Source organism: Gymnoscopelus braueri (genome assembly GCF_963280865.1).
Source record: "Gymnoscopelus braueri genome assembly, chromosome: 24".
NCBI lineage: Eukaryota > Metazoa > Chordata > Actinopteri > Myctophiformes > Myctophidae > Gymnoscopelus > Gymnoscopelus braueri.
The window spans coordinates 4,941,744-4,960,828 of record NC_137626.1 but is presented as its reverse complement, the minus strand read 5'-3'; the positions used below and the strand labels follow the sequence as shown (position 1 = coordinate 4,960,828).

At 40.2% G+C, this 19,085-nt stretch overlaps 2 protein-coding genes across 2 annotated transcripts; both read left to right on the top strand.

Annotated features, from left to right (window-relative positions):
• The first annotated feature begins 914 nt into the window (after positions 1-914).
• LOC308080406 (uncharacterized protein) lies at positions 915-8,245 on the top strand. The gene is made up of 4 exons (XM_080422248.1): positions 915-1,162; positions 2,943-3,042; positions 5,888-6,169; positions 6,425-8,245. Exons 2-4 carry the CDS (start codon positions 2,973-2,975, stop codon positions 7,447-7,449), a joined length of 1,377 nt encoding a protein of 458 aa, XP_080278374.1. The 5' UTR covers positions 915-1,162; positions 2,943-2,972; the 3' UTR covers positions 7,450-8,245.
• Positions 8,246-12,858: 4,613 nt separating this feature from the next.
• Positions 12,859-18,325, top strand: LOC308080156 (uncharacterized protein; the record flags this gene model as incomplete). The annotated part of the gene is made up of 4 exons (XM_080421934.1): positions 12,859-12,994; positions 14,214-14,315; positions 15,949-16,230; positions 16,461-18,325. 4 exons carry the CDS (start codon positions 12,859-12,861, stop codon positions 17,873-17,875), a joined length of 1,935 nt encoding a protein of 644 aa, XP_080278060.1. The 3' UTR covers positions 17,876-18,325.
• Between the last annotated feature and the right edge of the window lie 760 nt (positions 18,326-19,085).

The window sequence follows — 19,085 nt, the reverse complement described above, 5'->3', positions numbered from 1 at the left end:
TTTAAAATACAAAGACAACTAAAACAAGTCGTTTCTAAACAGTGTCGACGTTAAGCAGCAGGAGGACGTTTGTTAGCAGCTTTGTTTTTTATTGAAGAATACACTTTGAAATTCATGGTACATTATTAATTCATTGGACAATTATACGGATTTTGCGGGAATAGTTAGCCCTGAAACATGACTGTCATACCATGACAGTCATGGAACCACTATTCCTGGTTTGCAAACCTTTTTACATTTATAACTCTCACTCTCACATGTACATAGACGTTCATATTTCAAATATAAAGTGCTTTACCCTGTGGCCACGGATGTAACAAGTTGAGGCGCACTGATTTAAGTACCCGTATCTTCCGTATTGTTTAATAAAAAGCATTTTAATCGGATCAACGGTCATTTTCTATTTATTTTTTTATTTTTTGTAATGTATCAGAGTGCAGTACACCTCCCAACCAATAGGGTCGCGTAGTTGAAAGCATGGGAGAAAATGGCTTGCGGTCATATTAAAAAGCTTTTTATTGAACAATACGGTATATACAGGTATTTAGACCTTTACGCCTCAACTTGTTACATCCGTGGCCATGGGGGTCAGCACTTTACATTTGAAATATGAACGTTTATATAGATGTAGCAGTTGTAAATGTAAACAAATTGTAAACCAGGAACAAGTGGTTCCGTGACGCTTGTGACAGACGAGCGTCACGTGAACCATGGCTACGGGAATAGTGTGTGTTTCAACCCGGACGAGAGCGAGAGAGGCACGGCCGAGGACCGTGTCCGTCCCTCTCTGTCGTCCGGGTTGAAACACATCCATTTGAGCCAAATAAACAGAGCAGAGAGTGAACGAACGAACTGATACAGAGAAAGTGTGTGTTATAATATAAGTTATATATATAGTTATATATACATGTGTTATAATATAAGTTTGCAGTGAACAAACCTTTGTGTAACTTCTGTCTGAGTGTGTCTTTGTGCGACAGTCTGTGTAAAGAGTGACAGGCTGGCACGTTGTGAAACGAGAGGAATTTACACACGACGTTCAAAGACTTTGCTTTGTTGTTGTGGTGGGCTAATGCTAATGCTAATGCGAAGCTAGCTTCAAGTACACTCCACACTAGAGGTGTTCAAGTGTGTTTTCTACCAGGATACATTATTGAGGAAGGTATGTTTGTTGTTGTTGTTGTTTAAAATAAGAATTTAACCCCAAACTGGGGAAGTTAATCGCCCAATTGACAAGTGATTACCATGTTAGTCCTTTTTAGTGTGGTTGCCCAGACTATTGTACTCTACCGACTTTATTCTTTCTAGATAAACTTTATTTTGATGTGCTACTCCTCCCACAGTTTATTTTTCCCAATTTAGTGCCATATGTCAAAATGACCGGCTTCATTGGGAATCCAGGGCTATCATTTTGCTAAGAGATAGGTTGTATAGTTTAATTGATATTGATTTATTAGTGCATTAAATTTCCCCATCCACTTTAAAGGGCAAATGAAAAAACTCAAATTCAAGTCTTGTAAACCGTAAAGGCTAGAGTTACAAAACCTTGAGGGAAGGTTCATAGTTTATTGCCAAATTATTAAAACAAATATTACACCAGTCGGCCTCATGGTGGCACTATAACAGCCCACTTTACTTTTTGGCCTATAACTTTTGAACCTTAGGTTGTAAAGTGAAAAAATCTTTACCCCTGGATTCCTTGGGTCATGACGCAACTCCCCATATAGGCCACGCCCATTTGCATCTGGATAGATTTTCCGATATTGATTTATTAGTGCATTAAATTTCCCCATCCACTTTAATGGGAAAATGAAAAAACTCAAATTCAAGTATTCTTTTCTCAAAAACCGTAAAGGCTAGAGTAAAAAAACTTGGAGGGGGGGTTCATAGTTTATTGCCAAATTATTAATAAAATAATTACACCAGTCGGCCACATGGTGGCGCTATAACAGCCCACTTGACCTTTTGGCCTATAACTTTTGAACCGTAGGTCGTAAAATAAAAAAATACCCCTGGATTCCTTGGGTCATGACGCAACTCCCCATATAGGCCACGTCCATTTGCGTCTGGATACATTTTCCGCCATTTTGAATTTTCTTCAAAACACACTTTTAGCTCCTGCTCCCACATATTTTGTCCAAATTTTACAGAAATCGGTACACATGATCTCTGAACCCATGCGATAAACATATCCAAGCGGCAATTTCATAGTCCTTACCGTTCGTCCGTAATTGGCTTCCAAAGTTAGCGGGAGTGGCCTGTTTTACTAAGAAGGTTAAAAATCACAAACGAAACGTCCGGTCAATCCCAAATTTGAATCACATGTCAATGGTGGTTTACTCAACGAATCCCCAAAAGCATTTCCACTTTGATCCATAGGGGGCGCCACGAATGCGCAGAATGTAACCGTTTAATGCAAAAACATGATTTTGGGGGGGATCAGTCCTCTCAAAATGAAACGCAAGTGATCTCAGGAGTTACGTGACAATGTAATTGGCGCAGCCTCCCACGGTATTCCTCCCAGCGCATTCCTCGAGTCCCGGCGGCCGCAACCCGCGACCGGCGTCGGCGCAACCTAGTGCTGCACGATTCTTGCTCAAATGTGAATCACGATTTTCCTCCATAAGAATTGAGATCACGATTTTCACACGATTCTCACACAATTCTCTCTCAAAAAATATTAAGCAAAAAAAATAAATAATAATAATTGAAAAAAAAAAAGTCATAATTTAAAATCGAGATCGCATAGGTGTCTGAATCGAGATCACAATCTTTTTTCGATTAATCGTGCAGCACTACCCGCAACCACACTTTGCAATTGCCCTGAATTGCGACGCATCTAGTTTATTGTCTGTTATTGTTGAAGTTAGTGTAAGAGACGTCTCTCTTAAAGTCTTTGTAATGACATCTGAACTCTGGGATTTTAAATTGTTTCATTCCAGACTCTGTGGAGTCCAGACTGCAGGTTGCAGATGAACTCTCCAGACCCAGCCAGACCCGTTTCAGTGAAACAGGAGGAACCTGAAGACCAGCCAGACCTCAGTACGTTTCACTCTCTGTCTGTCTCTTTCTTTCTTCCCTTTTTTCCTAGCTTCATTTATTGTCACATACACAAACAATGTTTTTTTGGGACACAATCTCGCTTCCACAGCGTTTCAAATATCATCGGATTGAGGTAATTACGCTGGCAAGGGGATAGAAAACTATGTTTAACATCTTGGCAATCAATGTGTTAATACTAATAAAAATACATATTTTTTTTAACATGTATTGATATTACTTTATTATATCCAAAAGCAGGTCCTCTTATGTGCAAATGCGATGTAAAAGAAAAACTGCAGCATATAACTTTACATTGTAAATGTTTTTTCAGCGTGGCTGTCGGCCAGACCATATAGAACAGGGTTTGTCTGTATCCACTGTTTGTATAGCCTGGTAAACCCTCCCTCCGGAAATCTCATTTCTATTTGATTCCTGGAGTGAGTCTGGCCTGATCCGCCTTTCTGCAATATTGGCTGTGTACGCCAAACGGACGAGCCTATCAGCGTCGTCGCTCATTGTTCTGTGATTGACAGCTTACGTTGGCCAATCAGGTGGCGAGTTCGAGTGAGCCCAAAACACGAACGGCAGCCATCTTTTTCTTGTCCGCTATATTCTCCGCTATTTTTTTACTTCAAAAAGCTCTCTAACTTCTATTTTGAGGCACGGAATTTACTTATAAGATATCGTTTGGATAGAATTTAGTTGTTTAACTTCATATATGTGGTCAATTAATCATGACAAAGCCTATTTAAAAATAAAAATTTAGAGAACCGGTAGGGGCGGGCAGTGACACCCATGTATCCGAATAAGGCAACCCATTTTGGGCATGGCTGTCTCAAAAGTCCCGTTGCGTCACATTAAGACTGGTGAACTGCTGATTGGCTGAAGGGGAAAAATTATCATTGGCTGAAGGGGTTGTCAGTCAACGGTATTACTCCCGCCCAACTCCAGCACAGCCAATATTGCAGAAAGGCGGATCAGGCCAGACTCACTCCTGAAATCAAATGGAAATGAGATTTCCGGAGGGAGGGTTTACCAGGCTACTGTTTGTATGCCTACTCAAAAGTACACTGACGAACATGGACATGGAGAAGTCCTTCTGAGTGCGACCCATCACTTATTTAAATGTTATTGGTCTAAAGACCTCTACACACTGTACGATATTTGAAATGGTCGGCGAGTGAACAGATCGTTAAGCATTTCACATTGCACGAGTTTCTCTCTTGAAATCGGGCTAAATATATCGCTGTGATTCTCGCACGATTGATTGGTCGGCGACAGGGGTTCACTGATTGCAAGATATTTCACCACGATGTGATCCCGACCCAATACATACATTTGTTTTTATTCCAAACGTCTCACGAAAACGTGAAAGGCTCCCGTCCCGTGATATATGCGCGTTGACCGAGACGCTAATGATTGACATTGAATAATTCAATTTTTTTCTGTATTTCTCTCTCTCTCTCTCTCCCTCTCTGAAACAAGCGTTTCAAGAGTCAACCAGAGTGCAATTCAGATCAGAAACAGTGTTGCCGTGTCCGCTTATTATAAGCGAGTTGCTTTTAAAAAATATTGGTGGTTGCGTTTCTTTTTAGCTTATTTCCAAAGTGTAGTTGCTTATTTGGCTTTATTTCTTAATGTTGCTTTTTTTCTTTGAAAATAGCTGCGACGCGTTGTGAGCTTGTAGATAGGCTATTTTATTTGTATATAGGTTTAAAGTGCTCATGCAACCTATAGTCGCTTTTGTTGGGCTTGTTTGCATAGACCTGGTTGCTTATTTCTCGCGCAAACCCTGGCAATACTGTTCAGAGATACATACGTGCGTCACACACACACACACACACACACACACACACACACACACACACACACACACACACACACACACACACACACACACACACACACACAGCTCTCTCTCTCTCTGTCTGCAAGCCCTATTCCTCTCTAATAATAAACAGCCCCATCGTCGAGCAGGCTCCTCACTCTATCAATCTGTTTATCATGTTTAACTAATACAGGACTGGACTGTCTGTACGGTAATATTGCGGTTCTATGCGGGAGGACTATAGCCTGGCTCCACCCCCTGAATCCTTTGCATAGCATTCAGGGTCTGGTGACGCTTTCGAAGGCGGGTGTTTCTCGGTTGAAAATCTGTACGACGAATCGGGATCGGGACAATCCAGTATGAACCAATCGCGTTGGTTCATAGTGGAGTCCCACTTTGGCCACGCCCCCATCTCAGAATTCCGCTGCATTGAGAGGGCTTTCAGACTGAATAATGGAGTGAAACGAAATGAAAATTCAGGCTGAGTGTCAGGCTAGGAGGACTAGCCACTGTGCGTGGCTGTAATGTGCTCTCATTGGCTGTAGCGTGCACTAGATCGGGGCCGATAGACCCAATTATCCAACAAGTTTTAAATCTAAAAGTTATCGGGAACCCCTCGCCGACCGTACTTTATCGGGGTGTTTCTTCTCGGAGTACCTTACACACTGCTCGATCAACACCTCGCCGAGGAATGCCCACCTCGCCTTAGATATCGCACCAGAGGAGTCAGAGTGCGGTGGCAACAAAAAGTGAACCTACTCAAAAGTAGACCAATCACAGCTGATGTCATCAAACAGAAGCAGCTCTGGCCATGAAAGCCTGCAATACCTGGTTGAAACCTGGGTCGTAGTTGAAGATTTTTTCAGAAACACTTGTATTAACCTGTAGTAGTTAGTCAATGTTTGGTCAATCAAAGTAGGTGATAGCTCACTTTGTACAGGGAACACGTACAAAGGAGAAATATATGTACATTTTAGGAATCCACTATTCACTATCATGTTATGTTTCTGCTCCTAGACATCCTGCACATGGTTGTGTGTAAAGAGGAGGTTTCTCCTAAACAGGAGAGGAGCCCCAGTCTGCTCCAGGAGGAACCAGAGCCTCCACAGATTAAAGAGGAACAGGAGGAGCTACTTCAAAGACCAGAGGAGCCTGATGGGTCAATGTTAACATTACTAGCAGTGAAAAGTGAAGACGATGATGAAGACATCTCTTCACACTGCTCTGAAATTGAAGTCGAGCTTGAATCTGACACTGAAGTCACTGAAGACAGTGATGATTTGGAGGAGACCAGTGGAGGTCAGTCAGTGTTAAACACAGGGACAGGACTTATGGGGTGGGGAAAACTGGGAGTTGGAATAAAAGAGGTAGATGAAAAATACAAATAAATCAGAAATATTAACAGGGGAGCCGTAATTCTCCTAAACAACGGACTAGTTTGATGATGGAAGCTTTCAAGTTGTATGTGTACTCACCAATTTTAACCTGCCTCTCCCCTTCTCTCCTCCTCTCTCTCGCCCCTCTGCCCCTACCCCCCCCCCCCCCCCCTCGCAGGAGTGAAGTTCCAGTCTTCCCAGACTCAGTTCTTCTCTTGTTCTGAGTGTTCATACTCCCTCACATCTCAGGTCTTCCTTCATAAACACATCAGGAGGAGACACAATGACCTCTACTGCCAAATGCTGAGGAATGGACAGATCACCTCATCAGCCTGTCAGCAAATCACCAGCTCTACAAGCAGCCAGGAACAAGGAGACACTGATCAACCAGGATCTCACAGTCATCAACAGTTTACCAAGACTTTAACTCAACCAGATGGAGAAAAACCTTTCAAATGTAAACATTGTGACAAGAGATTCAATATCTCAGGTCACCTGAAGACCCACCAGCGTATCCACACCGGAGAAAAACATTTCCACTGTACGCACTGTAACAAGAGTTTTAATCGTTCGGGTAGCCTGAAGACACACCAGCGTATCCACACTGGAGATAAACCTTTCCACTGTCAACATTGTGACAAGAGTTTTAATCGTTCGGGTAGCCTGAAGATACACCAGCGTATCCACACTGGAGAAAAACCTTTCCACTGTAAACACTGTAACAAGAGTTTCAGTGAATCAGGTCACCTGAAGACACACCAGCGTATCCACACTGGAGATAAACCTTTCCACTGTCAACATTGTGACAAGAGTTTTAATCATTCGGGTAGCCTGAAGATACACCAGCGTATCCACACTGGAGAAAAACCTTTCCACTGTAAACACTGTAACAAGAGTTTCAGTGAGTCAGGTCACCTGAAGACACACCAGCGTATCCACACTGGAGATAAACCTTTCCACTGTCAACATTGTGACAAGAGTTTTAATCGTTCGGGTAGCCTGAAGATACACCAGCGTCTTCACACTGGAGAAAAACCTTTCCATTGTAAACATTGTGACAAGAGTTTCAGTGAGTCAGGTAACCTGAAGAGACACCAGCGTATCCACACTGGAGAAAAACCTTTCCACTGTCAACATTGTGACAAGAGTTTCATTGATTCAGGTGACCTGAAGAGACACCAGCGGCGTATCCACACTGCATAAAACTCTTCTCACAATGTTAACAGTTAACAGAGTTAACAGAGTTTCAGTCAGTTAAGTGCTCTGAAAAGACATCGGTCCATTCACACCAAGGGAAATAATGTCCACTATAAATTACTTCACTGGGAGGATCAAATTAAACAGCTGTATGTTGTCAGGGAGTTGGATAGACAAGTAAAAATATCATCGATATTTATACTGCTGTCAACAGAAGTTTCCATTAGGACTCGTCTTTTGGAGACATATCCCAGCTCTTTTGTTTTCTTCTTTTAAAACCTCAACAAATAGTTTTAAGTGTTAAATGTAAAAAGACATTTTTTACCTTGAGGTATTTTACATTTATTTTGGTGTTATTCATTCATACTATAATAGAAAGAGAACATGACGTCACACCATTGAAATTAACAAATGAAAACCTCCCAATTTGTTTCCACCTGTCCATTGAACTCCATTGAACGTCTCCTCAAGCTAGATAAATTACCACGTAAACCACGTATTTTTCTAGAATCTTACAGTTTTTATATACAATGTCATATTGCTGTATTCTATTACATGCACAATGAATGGGGCACTATTTAGATTATTTTACTCATTAAATAATCAGTTAACTAAGGAAAAAATACATTGCATGTGGTTTTTATTACTTAGGACAGTAAATATTACACTTAATTTAATGGCTATGATCATTATTAAGTTGTATTACATTATTAGATTGTGATGTGATAGAAAATTAAAGGTGACATTGTTTTTTAAACAAATATTTAAAATATCTAGATACGGTATGACGTCACGTTTCAATATCGCGATATATCACAGGACTCACTTTTCAAAAAGTGTGCCTTCTTACCCTCCTTCAAAAGCACCATTAAAGATCACCTGTCTGCAGTGTGTAACTGGTCCTAGTAAAGTCTAAGCTTAACACCAGAAATGACCCCCCCCTAGTGTTGATAATGACTTAATTGTATATTATTTTATGTCTTTAAATGCTTCGATGAATACACAGGACCACAATGGAAACAATAAGCCCTTAGGGCTTTTTGTGTTATCCTTTTAGCACCATTGTATAATCGTACCACTGTACTATTTGCAAACTGTTAATAAAGTATTCAATCAATGATTAGTTACACCATTTTAGGTCAGACTGACCCATTGAAATTCATCCATTACAATCAATCTATCTTACAGAACTGTTTCCTGTTTCCCAGAACATTCTGGTACAATAACCAAACTCAGAACTATTTGGAACATAACATTGCTTTGAAATAACTTGTGATAATCGTACAGTTTCACAGTCTGAATACATAGTATAAGATACAGTCTGAATTTATCATAGAAATATTGATATAGTTACATAGTTTGTAAATGATATGGTTAACATGTTTAATACATGGTATGTTGTTGTGTCATGTAACATGGTATGTTGGTATATGTTGTATCCTGCATTTCTATGAGACGTGATCAGACCTGTGCAGCATCAATGTGCAGTGATGGAAGCTGTTGTAGGGCTGCCTCAACCATGACTTTCTAAGTGATTCATCTGTAGATAAATGTTCTGATTAATCAGAGAATTGAGAAGCTATTATTTATTCCTCAACAAATTGATTAATGACATCAGCCCTATTTTATACTATGCTGCACAACAGTGTTGTGCAAGACTTGTGGAAGATATCTGATCTACAAGCTCAAAATGCATCGCACCGTGACACGTTTTGAGCTTTTAGATCTGCTATTTTCAATATGTTTGCCTGTAATTACATGCCCAAAATAAAAATCGTACTAATTTAATTGATTTAGTTTGATTAACTGTTGCACTCCTAGATGGATGTTCTGGTCTCTACAGGTCAGGAAGGTCACATAGTACTGTTACTGTATAGAAACAATGGACAGTACCCGAGACCAACAGTGGGGGGCAGCAACACGCCAACTGGCGTCTAGACAGACTCTGGTGTGTTGACTGACTGTTGACACTTTAAAATACAAAGACAACTAAAACAAGTCGTTTCTAAACAGTGTCGTCGTTAAGCAGCAGGAGGACGTTTGTTAGCAGCTCAACCACTGAAACACAGCAGAAGATGAACTCCTTCATGTTGTGTTTCATCTATTTGTAAAACCTTTAAAACGTATTTTTGTTTAAGAATAAACTTTGAAATTCATGGAACATTATTAATTCATTTATGAGGCTTCTGCGGGAATAGTTATTCCTGAAACATGACTGTCATACCATGACAGTCATGTAACCACTATTATTACTGGTTTGCAATTGTTTTTACATTTACAACTGTCACATCTACATCAATCTGGGAACCCATCGCCAACTGAAAATGAAAAACAGCGCCCTCTGCTGTTTGTTCTATGTCTGTTGGCTCTGGGGGGAAGAAAACGTAGAGCCAGAGCGCAAGGAGACCGGTGTTTGTGTATGCCTATGCCGCGTCACTTCCGGTTGGTGCGCTTGTGTTTTCATTCCCACTAACAATATTTCTACACGGAACACTAACACCACTTCTCCCAGAGAACATGGATCGTTTTGGTTATAAGCCCACTTGTTTCTATGATGAAAGAGTAAGTTAAAATGTGAATATATTTCCGTGGTTTTGTCTGCTCCGCGGACGCTATTGTTAAATTAGTTTCGGTTTGTTTCGAGGGGGAAAGATCGACGGACATGTGAATCCCGCCCACTACATTTGATTGGGTAAAGCGCGGCCTGCTTCCTGATCTGAAGGCACGCCCACTTGTAGCCCAGTGTGTACATGTTACGACGAGCCTTCACGACAGATTCTCACGCAGTGCAGAATCTGTTCTTGAGAGATTACATCTACATAAACGTTCATATTTCAAATATAAAGTGCTTCACCCTATGGCCACGGATGTTACAAGTTGAGGCGCACTGGTCTAAGTACCCGTATCTTTTGTATTGTTTAATAAAAAGCATTTTAATCCGATCAGTGGCCATTTTCTATTTTATTATTTGTAGTGTATCAGAGTGCAGTACACCTCCCAACCAATAGGACCGCGTAGTTGAAATGATTTGAGAAAATTCCAAGAAAATGGCCGGCGATCGAATAAAAAATATTTTTATTTAACAAATAGGAAGATACGGGTACTTAGACCAGTGCATTTTAACTTTTTACATCCGTGGTATGGGGGTCAGCACTTTATATTTTAAATCTGAACGTTTATGTAGATGTAGGCAGTTATAAATGTAAAATAAATCGCAAACCAGGAACAATTAAGTGGTTCCGTGACGCTTGTGACAGACGAGCGTCATGTGAACCATGGCTACGGGAATAGTGTGTGTTTCAACCCGGACGAGAGAGAGAGAGGCACGGCCGGGGACCGTGTCCGTCCCTCTCTCTCGTCCGGGTTGAAACATCCATTAGAGCCAAATAAACAGAGCAGAGAGTGAACGAACTGATACAGAGAAAGTGTGTGTTATAATATAAGTTATATATATAGTTATATACATGTGTTGTAATATAAGTTTGCAGTGAACAAACCTTTGTGTAACTTCTGTCTGAGTGTGTCTTTGTGCGACAGTCTGTGTAAAGAGTGACAGGCTGGCACGTTGTGAAACGAGAGGAATTTACACACGACGTTCAAAGACTTTGCTTTGTTGTTGTGGTGGGCTAATGCTAATGCTAATGCGAAGCTAGCTTCAAGTACACTCCACACTAGAGGTGTTCAAGTGTGTTTTCTACCAGGATACATTATTGAGGAAGGTATGTTTGTTGTTGTTGTTTAAAATAAGAATTTAACTCCAAATTGGGGAAGTTAATCGCCCAATTGACAAGTGATTACCATGTTAAGTCCTTTTTTATTGTCTGTTATTGTTGAAGTTAAGTGTAAGAGACGTCTCTCTTAAAGTCTTTGTAATGAAATCTTCTTTATATTTAAATGTCATTCCACATTTTTGCAATGATACATCACATGACTATATGTGTATACATATAGTACATGACAGTACATGGCGGTTTCAAGGTCAGTGCTTTCTTGTGGGTTTTCGATTTTTTTAAAACGTCCCCTTCGGCTATCCCCCTGCTTCTGAGTACCCTCTCCCTACCTTCCCACCCACCTGTCCACCCCTTAAAACTAGAAGAGAAGAAAAGGGAAAACGAAAAAGAAAGCATTAAGAACAGAAGAAAAAAAGGGGGGGGGGGAGAAGGGAGAGTTAAAAAAAAAGAGAGAAGAGAAACAAAGGGAAAGAGGGAAAACAGCATATTGACTCATCCTCGAATGGTGCGTGCGCCCAGTGGTGGAAAAAGTACTCAAATTCTTTACTTAAGTAAAAGTACCAATACTGCAATATAAAAATACTCTGTTACATGTAAAAGTCCAGAATTAAAAATTTACTTTAGTAAAAGTACAAAAGTATTGGCATCAAAATGTACTTAAAGTACCAAAAGTAAAAGTACTAAATATTTGAAAATAGCCGATTTACAAGATCTGCTATTTTCAAATAGCCTAGGTTTAAAATAGGTTTAAAGTGGTTAATGTATGTTTCATTATATCATAGTTTATATCTGAAAAGTAACTAGTAACTAAAGTTTTCAAGTAAATGTAGTGGAGTAAAAGTACAATATTTGCCTCTGAGATGTAGTGGAGTAGAAGTAAAAGTATTGGAAATTGGAAATACTCAAGTAAAGTACAAATACCTCAGAATTGTACTTAAGTACAGTACTTAAGTAAATGTACTTAGTTACTTTCCACCACTGCGTGCGCCTCATGTGTTGCGAGTAGCCTACCTCACAATCCACACCCCCAAATTTCGGGTGGTCTATCTAGTCAAGTGAAATGTTCTGTAGTGCATCAAAGTGGGAGATGAGAGGCTGCCAGCCAGTGTTTATAAAAGTTTTCAACCGAGCCACGGACGGCAAATGTAATCTTTTCAAGTCTCAAAAATGACATTACATCCCGCAGACAGGATGCGTTTGAAGGAGGTAAGTGGTTTTTCCATAGGAGGAGGATTCGACGACGAGCAATTAAAGAAGCAAATGAAACTATATTCTTTTGTCTGGTGTTCATTCGGGTCCCCTCTTCTGGGACACCAAAGATAGCAATGTAAGGTGATGGATCCACATTCAGTGCTAATATTTCGGAAATAACATCAAAGAAAGATCTCCAGTATTCCGTCAGGCTTGGACATGACCAGAACATATGGGTCAGATCGGCTGGTGCCTGAGAGCATCTGTCACAGGCACCAGAGAGATCTGGGTATATTCTCGATAATCTAGCTTTGCTATAATGTATCCTATGAAGTACTTTGAATTGAATTGGATGAGACATAATCTCGCACAAGAAGAGGCTGAGTTAATAGTTTTTAATGCAGTGTCCCAAAATGTGTCTGACAAAGTGATGCCCAGTTCGGATTCCCACCCTGCTTTGATCTTATTCAAAGCGGGAGGGGTCTGTGCCGAAATGAAATCTGAACTCACCTTTAATTGTTTCATTCCAGACTCTGTGGAGTCCAGACTGCAGGTGCAGATGAACTCTCCAGACCCAGCCAGACCCGTTTCAGTGAAACAGGAGGAACCTGAAGACCAGCCAGACCTCAGTATGTTTCACTCTCTGTCTGTCTCTTTCTTTCTTCCCTTTTTTCTAGCTTCAAGGTGTTTATTGTCACATACACATACAATACTATTGGCAGCTGCACTATTGACAGTGTAATTATTGTGCTTCATCAGTGTGGAGTAAGATAACATACAAATTAAATAGAAATAGGATAGAAAGGAAATAGTGATTGAAAAAAATAAGAAGAATACAAATACATGAAGAAAAAAGTCAAGAACAGTACACTGTTTTACTTAGAATTGTTCATTTATGCAAATCCATAGTCTGGATGATTGTTTCTGATCATATGGGCTTTTCCACTACACGGTGCACACAGTGCCAACTTTGACTGAATGCAGCTTCTTCCAACAGTTACAGTGAATAGTCTTTGACTCAAATGCACCCAGCAAGGATTAATCTGACTGATTTTGGTGCTCAAACACCTTTCCTTTAGCTCCACTTTTAAGCCACTTGCACACAAGATGTCTATAAATCTAATGGACAGATTGCCATGAAGCTTCCTCTGTGCATGCATGCTCCCTGGAAGATTAATCCTAACAGAGTGTCCCAATGACCTGATTCTTCTGGCGCCACCATCAGGCCAAAATAGTGACTAGAAAATAAGGCTATTTTGCCTTTACCTTCAGCAAATATTATTGTTATTCTTGATTGTTATTCTCTCCAGTTATTAACCCATTAAGATCGGGAACGCATCTGTGTCATTTTTTGTATTTCAAGCTTACAATATACGAGCTTGTAGATCTGCAATTTTTTGGAAAATAATTGTGAAAATGTGTGCACATTTTTGAATACATATATACATTTTGTACTCAAATCTTTGCTTCTGGGGGTCCCTGGAACAAACATTTTGAGATGGGGTGGGGGTCCACCATTTACATATCATTTTGGGTGGTCCTTGACATGGTGGTCCTCATATTATAGCAACATAAGTTTAAAGAAAACAAAAAAACATTTGACATTTTTAGAATCTCCAGAAGCAAAGATTTGAGTTATAAATGTTCGCTTAAAAATAATAATATATATATTCAAAGATTTGCACACATTTTCAAGATTTCTTGTCAAAAATAGCAGATTTACAAGCTCGTATCGTGGCTCTATGAGCTTGTATATCTGCTATTTTTGAATAGCCAAAGAAATGTTAAAATTACACAGATGCGTTCCCGGTCTTGGATTAAAGTCCTTATTCACTTGCTTCATTTCAGACCAGTGTGTGGAGTCCAGACTGCAGGTGAAGATGAACTCTCCAGGCTCATCCAGGGACATTTCTATTAAACAGGAGGAACCTGAAGACCACCCACACCTCAGTAAGTGGAAACACACAAATGTGTGTGTTGAGGAATTAATTGCTATAACGAGTAAATTGGGGAGAAAAAGTAGCCTGGTATCCAGCCTGCTTCGCTACGTTCGGCGGACTTTTTTTTCTCTCTCCGCTTCTCAGTCTGGAAAGCCTCCCATTGGGAGGTTTTGCAGAACTACACTGGAACTACAAATGTTACGTTGGGCAACGTCGTTGCTGATTGGATGTTGTTCAAACGAATGACGAATCACAACGATCACACTGTTTTTTTGGTCCCGCCCCGCACCACAGACCAATCAGAAGCCCCAGGTTCGATTCGAAGCTTTTGGCATGTCCCGCCTCCCTTGGAGATAGGAGGCTTTCCAGACTGAGAAGCGAAGAGAGAAAATAAAGACCGCCGAACGTAGCGAAGCAGGCTGGATCCCAGGCTAGAGAAAAAGGGGCAAAAGATTAATACTAATAAAAATACATATTTTTTTACATTTATTGTTATTACTTTATTATATCCAAAAGCAGGTCCTCTTATGTGCAAATGCAATGTAAAAGAAAAACTGCAGCATATAACTTTACATTGTACATGTTTTTCAGCGTGGCTGTAGGTCAAACCTGGCAAACCATATAGAACAGGGTTTGTCTGTATCCTCTGTTTGTATGCCTACTCAGAAGTACACTGACGAAGGCTGGATAGCCGAAACATTTGTCCTTCATTGTAAAGACACGGAGAAGTCCTTCTGAGTGCGACAGAATCACTTATTTAAATGTTATTGGTCTAAGTAGATATCGCACCAGAGGAGTCAGAGTGCGGTGGCAACAAAAAGTGAATCTACTCAAAAGTAGACCAATCACAGCTGATGTCATCAAACAGAAGCACATCTGGCCATGAAAGCCTGCAATACCTGGTTGAAACTTGGGTCGTAGTTGAAAATCTATTCATGTCAATGGATTTTTATGGCGTGGCTCTGTCGGAAGCATGACATCTAGAAATGGGTCTGTTAGTCTGATTTGTGTGAGATAACACAGATCTTTGTCAGGCTTTATCTCAGCTTCTTGATTTAAAATGTAACCACATGAAACCTAGCGTCCCTATTCACGGGGACAATTTGCTGAAAATAGCTGATCTACACGCTCACAATATCTCACTAAGTATAGAGGGTTAGCTCACTAAGTATAGAGGGTTTAAGTCATTCTATCAGATATGAAAAACACTTCCTTGGTCTGCCTTGGCATTGTGCAGAAATGTGGTGCTGATCGGTACAGCGGTTTGTGTAACACAGAGACAGACAGATTCAAAGACTCACAGACCCATTACTAGATTTTAAACTACGACCCAACTTCATGGGTAGAGATGTTTCTGTTTCATTATGTCATGCACTGTGATTGGTCTACTTTTGAGGGGAAATACATACATACATACTTTACATACAGGCAAACCCTGTTCTATACATAAAATACAAAATATGTGTTTTGCTAAAACCTTGCCAAAAAAAGGATTTGTCATGTAGCAACCTGCTGTTAGTCAATGTTTGGTCAATCATATTAGGTGATAGCTCACTTTGTACAGGGAAAACGGACAAAGGATAAATATCTGTATATATTTTAGGAATCCACTATTCACTATCATGTTATGTTTCTGCTCCTAGACATCCTGCACATGGTTGTGTGTAAAGAGGAGGTTTCTCCTAAACAGGAGAGAAGCCCCAGTCTGCTCCAGGAGGAACCAGAGCCTCCCCAGATTAAAGAGGAACAGGAGGAGCTACTTCAAAGACCAGAGGAGCCTGATGGGTCAAAGTTGACATTACTAGCAGTGAAAAGTGAAGATGATGATGAAGACATCTCTTCACACTGCTCTGAAATTGAAGTCGAGCTTGAATCTGATACTGAAGTCACTGAAGACAGCGATGATTGGGAGGAGACCAGTGGAGGTCAGTCTGTGTTAAATGGGGTGGGGAAAACTGGGAGTTGGAATAAAAGAGGTTGATGAAAAATACAAATAAATCAGAAATATTAACAGGGGAGCCGTAATTCTCCTCAACAACGGACTTGTTTGATGATGAAGTTGTGTGTGTATTCACATTTTTTAACCTGCCCCTCCCCTTCTCTCCTCTCTCTTGCCCCTCTCTCCCCTCGGTCCCTACCCCCCCCCCCCTCACAGGAGTGAAGTTCCAGTCTTCCCAGACTCAGTTCTTCTCTTGTTCTGAGTGTTCATACTCCTTCACATCTCAGGCCTTCCTTCATAAACACATCAGGAGGAGACACAATGACCTCTACTGCCAAATGCTGAGGAATGTACAGATCACCTCATCAGCCTGTCAGCAAATCACCGGCTCTACAACCAGCCAGGATCAAGGAGACACTGATCAACCAGGATCTCACAGTCATCAACAGTTTACCAAGACTTTAACTCAACCAGATGGAGAAAAACCTTTCAAATGTAAACATTGTGACAAGAGATTCAATATCTCAGGTCACCTGAAGACACACCAGCGTATCCACACCGGAGAAAAACCTTTCCACTGTACGCATTGTAACAAGAGTTTCATTCACTCATCTGACCTGAAGAAACACCAGCATATCCACACTGGAGAAAAACCTTTCCACTGTAAACAATGCAACAAGAGTTTCAGACGTTCACATTGTCTCAAGATACACCAGTATGTCCACACTGGAGAAAAAACTTTCCACTGTGAACATTGCGACAAGAGTTTCAGTAAGTCAGGTTCCCTGAAGAGACACCAGCGTATCCACACTGGGGAAAAACCTTTTCACTGTAAACAGTGTAATAAGAGGTTCAGTCAGTTAGGTTCCTTCAAGACACACCAGCGTATCCACACTGGAGAGAAACCTTTCCACTGTAAACATTGTGACAAGAGTTTCATTCAGGTATCTAACCTGAAGAGACACCAGCGTATCCACACTGGAGAAAAACCTTTCCACTGTAAACACTGTAACAAGAGTTTCAGGGAGTCATCTTCCCTGAAGAAACACCAGCGTATCCACACTGGGGAAAAACCTTTTCACTGTAAACAGTGTAATAAGAGGTTCAGTCAGTTAGGTTCCTTCAAGACACACCAGCGTATCCACACTGGAGAAAAACCTTTCCACTGTAAACAATGCAACAAGAGTTTCAGCCGTTCATATTGTCTCAAGATACACCAGTCTGTCCACACTGGAGAAAAAACTTTCCACTGTGAACATTGCGACAAGAGTTTCAGTAAGTCAGGTTCCCTGAAGACACACCAGCGTATCCACACTGGAGAGAAACCTTTCCACTGTAAACATTGTGACAAGAGTTTCATTCAGGTATCTAACCTGAAGAGACACCAGCGTATCCACAGTGGAGAAAAACCTTTCCACTGTAAACACTGTAACAAGAGTTTCAGGGATTCATCTTCCCTGAAGAAACACCAGCGTATCCACACTGGGGAAAAACCTTTCCACTGTCAACATTGTGACAAGAGTTTTAATCGTTCGGATAGCCTGAAGATACACCAGCGTCTTCACACTGGAGAAAAAAACCTTTCCAGTGTAAACATTGTGACAAGAGTTTCAGTGAGTCAGGTAACCTGAAGACACACCAGCAGCGTATCCACAACGGAGATAAACCTTTCCACTGTCAACATTGTGACAAGAGTTTCATTGATTCAGGTGACCTGAAGAAACACCAGCGTGTCCACACTGCATAAAACTCTTTTCACAATGTTAACAGTGTGAGAAGAGTTTCAGTCAGTTAAGTGCTCTGAAAAGACATCGGTGTATTCACACCAAGGGAAATAATGTCCACTATAAATTACTTCACTGGGAGGATCAAATTAACTCTATAACTGCCAAAGACGTTTATAAACGTCTTTGAGAAATTAGCTGTTGCCTGCCAAAGACGTTTAAAAACGTCCTGGGGAAAAAAAAAAAAAAATTAAAAAAAAAAAATTAAAAAAAAAGATTCTCTAATTATTTAGTATTGACACCTTTTCGATATTCCAAACGAATAAGGAGATAACAATTTCCAAAGATTTGCTGCTCCATCCACTTCAATGTTAAAATTGAAACGGACAAACAATTCACAATGTTTTTTGGTTTGAAACCACTGGTTTTGAGCTATTTTCAAACATCAAACAACACATGACAACAAGGTCAAATTGACCTCGTTGACATTTGTGAAACCACACCTGAATCTCATCTGTGATTAGAAATTTTCTGGGGATCAATCATACTTGAGAAAAATATTTTGTGGCTATGCGAAAAGGTACCAAAATCGGTCAAAACCCTGGCAGAGGCTACAGACTGTTCTGAAAAAACTCTGGCAGGGTAAGAGTTAAACAGCTGTATGTTGTCAGGGAGTTGGATACACAAGTAAAAATAACATGGATATTTATACTGCTCCTGTCAACAGTTTCCATTAGGACTCGTCTTTTGGAGACATATCCCAGCTATTTTGCTTTCTTCTTTTAAAACCTCAACAAATAGTTTTTAAGTGTTAAATGTAAAAAAAAAATGTTTACCTTGAGGTATTTTGCATTTATTTTGGTGTTATTCATTTATACTATAATAGAAAGAGAATGAGACGTCACACCATTGAAAGTAACACATGAAAACCTCCCAATTTGGCTCCACCTGTCCATTGAACTCCAAAAAACAACAGTTTTTCTAGAATCTTACAGTTTTTATATTACGATTCAATGTAATTTTGCTGTATTCTATTACATGTACAATGAATGGGGCACTATTTCAATTATTTTACTCATTAAATAATCAGTTAACTGTATGTTTTAGTACTTATGAC